This window comes from Macrobrachium rosenbergii, chromosome 7 (assembly GCF_040412425.1).
Source record: "Macrobrachium rosenbergii isolate ZJJX-2024 chromosome 7, ASM4041242v1, whole genome shotgun sequence".
Taxonomy (NCBI): domain Eukaryota; kingdom Metazoa; phylum Arthropoda; class Malacostraca; order Decapoda; family Palaemonidae; genus Macrobrachium; species Macrobrachium rosenbergii.
The window spans coordinates 34,467,543-34,473,195 of NC_089747.1; the positions used below are offsets into that span (position 1 = coordinate 34,467,543).

Below are 5,653 nucleotides of genomic sequence, written 5' to 3' on the forward strand. Positions count from 1 at the left end.
TCATCGTGATTGTAACTTGGAAAACAGCAATAAGCTATTAAGCAATACTATCGTCTCTTTGGAGGATGTTTTTGTGTTTGTAGCTCCTCAGATTAGTTTGTATCACTTACCATTGAATATTTACTTAAAGGGGTGCTTCCTAAACGGTTACGCAGAGAAATAGTACCATTGGGGTTATTTGTTGATGTGACACTCTATATAGGGAATACCTCTATGTGTTGCCTATTATAATCACTTGTTGCTTGATATTTACTGGTCCCCATTAGAGATTCCTGAAGTTTAATGAAACTTTTCTGTGTATACGATATTCTTAACAGAAACCTTCATCTTAGATATATATATATATTATATATATATATATATATATATATATATATATATATATATATATATATATATATATATATATATATATATATGTGTGTGTGTGTGTGTGTGTGTGTGTGTGTGTGTGTGTGTGTGTGTGTGTATACACATATATACATATACATATATATGCATATATATATATATATATATATATATATACGTATAAAATGACAAAATATTTTTAAGCATACAGATATAAAATGTTTCCAATAAAAAACGCAAATTGTGTAGGAACAGTAGCAGGAAAACTTCAAAAGGAAGCTGGACGAGTCTACATTTAAATTAGGTTTTAATTTTCTTATAGACAAGGAATTCTGCTAATCTAGTTTGCTGTTCAATGTTCAAAGGGCAGTTTATCTTTGCTTGATAAAATTCCTAATTTTATAGTTGTTACAGAAAATCACTGAAGGGGTATACAGTATATATAGTTTGCGGGAAATATTTGCAAAAAATTGAAAGCATCTCTTTCCCTTAAGATTCATGCGTTTCGTCGTTCAAGAATGACATCTTGAAATAGAACGTCAACTTTTTAGGACCAAATACTTTTGGAGGTTGAGTATACATTCTGTTTAAAAAGACTCTCAGTTTGTTAAAGAACAACTTATCGGTAAAACCATTATCGCTAAAAATTAAAAGTGGCATTGCTCTAACCATTCTCTTTCGTAAGGGCAAAGGACGATATTTTTATTCGATGGGCATACTACGAACAAGTGGACGGATTAGCCATGGGGTCTCCTTCATCAGCAACATTAGCCAAAATTTTTCTCTGCCATTTGAATGAGGATGGTTAGAACAATGCCCTATTGACTTTAAACCTAAATTCTGTCGATGTTATGTGGATGACACTTTTTTGAAATTCGAGAGTGAATAACGAGCTAACCTGTTTCTGAACTACATTAATGCAAAACATAATACCACAAATTTCACTGCTGAATTTGAACAAAACAGCCAGTTACCTATTTTGGATGTAAGCGTTTCTCGACAAAGTATTGATTTTAACATGACGGCCGACAGGAAACCAACATTTACCCGCCTACGGGTGAATTTTCTCAGTGCTTGTTATAAGAATTTTAAACTCAACACTTTTAACACTGTTTTTTCGAGCTTAAAAGCCAACTAGTACGTATGAATTATTTCATAAAATGTTATTTTTAATTTTTTTTTCATTAGGATTTTACTGATAAGTTGTTCTTTAACAAACTAAGAGTCTTTTTAAACAAAATGTATACTGAATCTCCAAAACCATTTGGTCCTAAAAAGATGGCATTCTATTTCAAGATGCCATTCTTGAACGACGAAACACAAGAATCTTTAAAGAAAGAGATGCATTCAATTTTTAGCAAATATTTCCCGCAAACTTCCCCTTCAGTGATTTTCTGAACAACAATAAAATTAGGAGGTTTGTCAAGCAAAGAAAAGCTGCCACCTTCTTATGAACCGGGAATCGTATATAAACGTCTGTCCACAGCGCCATCTCATGTCTGTTGGCTCTCTATCAAAACTCTGTATTTCAGATTCCATGAACATAAGGGGTTAGTTGTTTAACTGGGAGACTGCTGAAAAAGCCTTTATATTTAACCATAAATTACCACTGCCATGAGGTCTGTAAAATTCATGTGAAGGTTGAAGAATTTAAAGTGACATCCAGAGGGAACTTTGAACATGAACTTAGATAAGGAGAATCCTTGTTTATATGAAAATAAAAACCTAATTTAAATGTAGACTCGTCCAGCTTCACGTTGAAGTTTTAATATTATTAGTTTTTTTATTAAATTTGCATTTTTAGTGTAAATGCCTATATATATATATATATATATATATATGTGTGTGTGTGTGTGTGTGTGTGTGTGTGTGTGTGTGTGTGTGTGTGTGTGTGAGTGTGCGTACAGTATATATAAAGTCTGAAAATGAGTTTCATACGAAACTAGCATCATGCTCTTTTCAGGTGGAGAGGACCTCGTGGCAACGTCCTGTGAGGGGGAAGTCATCTGTAGCGAGGAATGTACAGCTAGCCCAGAATATCTCATCAATCAAAACACTCTCACATGTCTGACTGTGATAGATAGCAATGGCCCTGATGATGCGAATATTGAACTGTCCCCCTTTACCGGCGGCATCAACCAGCAATGGCTTGTCAATGGCAAGCAGTGGCACTGGATGGGCAACCGTTCTTATTGCCTCTTGGCTAATGAAAAGAAAGGTGCTGTGAGACTAGGTGGTTTAAAAAAGAACGTAACATCCTGGAATTTTGACAAATCAGGCTTCCTGAAGACCAAGTCCAAAGTGCTGCAGGCATCTTTGGAAGATCCACAGACACGAGTAACACTCGCCGCCAAGAGCGGGGGTCAGCACCAAAAATGGTGGAAACTCTCCGAGGTCAGGGCTGAGCTGAAGGTCACACAAACAACAGACGCACCTTATCCCGAGGCTCTGGTGAAAATGGCTGAAGATATTTCCCCCGGAGACACACGCTGGAATCCTTTGCATGGTAGGAAATTCTTCTTTCAAAAATTAATACTTTCTTGCTTAATTCATTTCACATAAGGTAGGCAAGCATAACTATATACAGTATATATATATTTACACAAACACACACACACACACACACACACATACATATATATATATATATATATATATATATATATATATATATATATATATATATGTGTATATATATATATATATGTGTATATGTGTGTGTGTGTGTGTGTGTGTGTGTGTGTGTGTGTACATACATGAAATTTCACTACACCGTTACAAATTCGTTTAGTTAAAATCAATAAGAATATTTATTTCCTTCTTGGTATTGTGTAATGGCTGTCCAGCTATAAAATTTGCATCAACTTGGATTGTAGGCGAATTTTTAGGAAATTAAATGGAGAGCACCTAAACAGATACATTTTGAGATTAAATAAAATAATATTTTTCATTCTTTTTCTATCAGGAGAGGACGGTGTTAGCCTATTCCTTCATGAAGAACAAGGTATTCTTACAGAGGACAAGGAATATCTGGTTAATCAGAGCGCTCATACTTGCTTAACAGTACTTAGTGGACCATTGGATAGCGGACCATTGGATGCTGTCATAGGTCTGGCACCATATAATGGCAATTCTAACCAGCAATGGCTTGTCTGTGAAGGGACATGGCGGTGGGCTGATAATCACTCTCTCTGTTTAGCCCCAGACTTTGAAGAGAGCTGTTTACGTCTGGTGTCAAATGGTGATGTAAATTCGAAATGGGATTTGGATAAGAAAGGGTTTTTCATGAATGGATCACATGTCGTGGGGATATCAGAGGAAGATGACCCGTCAAGACTTTCCTTACAGCCAAAACTGGGAGGTAAAGCTCAAAAATGGTGGACTCTTTCTAGCTTGAAGTCATATGTTGGACTTCAGTTATATCCACTCCCAGTAAATGACATCCAAACTTACAGACAGGAGATAAATCGGGGAATAATCAACAGTTTAAGTCCCCTGACAAAACTCTTACCACACCCAAGAGATGTTGGTCACTACCCAGGATCCGTACCAGCTGCAGTGGCCAGAACCAACTTTTTATGCGTTTTAAAGGTCGGCACAGTCCAACAACGTGAGAACATCCGAATGAGGGCACCTAAAGATTGGCAGGCCACTAATATGTATGTGGTTGCTGGTGATATATTCATAATCGTTCTGCCCGATGACCTTCCTTTAAGTCAAGCAAGACAAATATCTGTAAAAGTTGGGGCTCACACTGATCGCCTAAAGCCTGCATTACCAAAAATACAAAACCATGGTTTTAAGCGAATGCCAATTCTGTCAGAGGATTTTAATGTAAATCCGGGGATCAATTTCTTCCGCAGTCAGTATGGGGGCAATTTGATTTTCACATATGATGGGGAGGAAAGCTTCACTGTTACAGCGGAAGTGCAGAATGTTGTTGAATCGCCTTATTTCATACTGGGAGAAACAAACGAAGAGGAATGGGAGAGAATGAGATCTTTAAATACCCCTTTCTGTGTACTGGAGAGCAACAAAGTAGTGTTAGTAGTGCCGACATCCAGGGCTACTGAAATTCCAGACCCTGATGTATTACTGCAACGCTACGATGACATTATGGAGAAAATGGAAGATTTGGCCGGATTTTCAGAGGGTGATCCTCCGCCCCAGGGAAAGCAATGGCTAGTAGACGATATTCAGATTACTGCCGGAAGTGCTCATGCAGGTTTTCCTATAATGTTTCAGCATCAATTCAATGACCTCACCTTAACAAAAACACCATATTCATGGCCTGTTTGGCATGAAATTGGCCACAATTACCAGCAAAGACAGTTCTGGTCTTATGCTTATGGGAGTGAATCAACAGTTAACCTCTTTTCACTGTACATCCAAGAGAAGATAGAAGCTGATGACCGTCTGAAAAGTCAAAACAGGTACAAGCCAGCGAGCAGAGCCGTAGACGACGGCCTCACTTTTGAAAGTGCCGATTGCTGGCAGAAGCTAATTTTCATGATGGAGATCAAACACGCTTTCCCAGACCACGGATGGGATATTTTCCGTCATCTGAATCGTGTAACTCGAACGTTAGAACAAAAGGACGCAGACTCCTTGAAGGCGCGCCGTCAGAGGCAGTACGACTACGCTTACAGGACCATATGCAAACGTGTGGGCTCTGATCTGATCCGCCATTACGAGAGATGGAGTGTACCCATTTCTGAAAATGCCCGCGAAGAAATAGAATCTCTCGGACTTCCAAAGGCTCCAGCAAATTTGTCAGCTTGTTGCCCTTGAGACTTATGAGGATATATAAAAGATTGGTATTATCATATTACAATAATGCGGATCTTCAGCAAGACAAGTAACTGGTTACCTCATGTAGACAAATTAGATGTTAATTACAGCTATGACGCTTACGTGAGTTTCTTTTTCTTCCAAATACTTATTGTTTATTAGTGTTTCTTGAATTTTTCGTATATGCAAATTATAGTCATGTGTGTTTTCGGCCACCGCATAATGTTGCCGTAGATATTATTTTAGAAAAATAAAAAATAAACTTCTCCTTGCGAAGGGAAAACTGTGAAATCCACGATTTTTAATACCTGCTACTGTGACGGCAAAGAAATGACATTACTTTAACAGGCGCCTTTTTCAGAAAACAGAAAAACAAGAGAAGTTTCTCAGATATTCGATTTAATTCTAACCATTTTCTATTCGATGTAGTATTGTTAACAGGCCTTCATTTTTTCGGATAATTTACCTTTTCTCCCACGAGCTCTGTTACTTTTACTTAATTTTGCCTGTC

The 5,653-nt window shown here is 37.4% G+C and overlaps 1 protein-coding gene across 1 annotated transcript in view; it reads left to right on the forward strand.

Moving 5' to 3' along the window:
• LOC136840294 (uncharacterized) overlaps positions 1 to 5,264 on the forward strand; it is a 10,359-nt gene extending 5,095 nt beyond the window's left edge. The window contains exons 4-5 of the mRNA XM_067106978.1: positions 2,315 to 2,857; positions 3,317 to 5,264. Coding sequence (XP_066963079.1) covers positions 2,315 to 2,857; positions 3,317 to 5,142 — 2,369 coding nt within the window. The 3' untranslated portion in view covers positions 5,143 to 5,264. The remainder of the gene's footprint in view (positions 1 to 2,314; positions 2,858 to 3,316) is intronic.
• Positions 5,265 to 5,653: the final 389 nt, after the last annotated feature.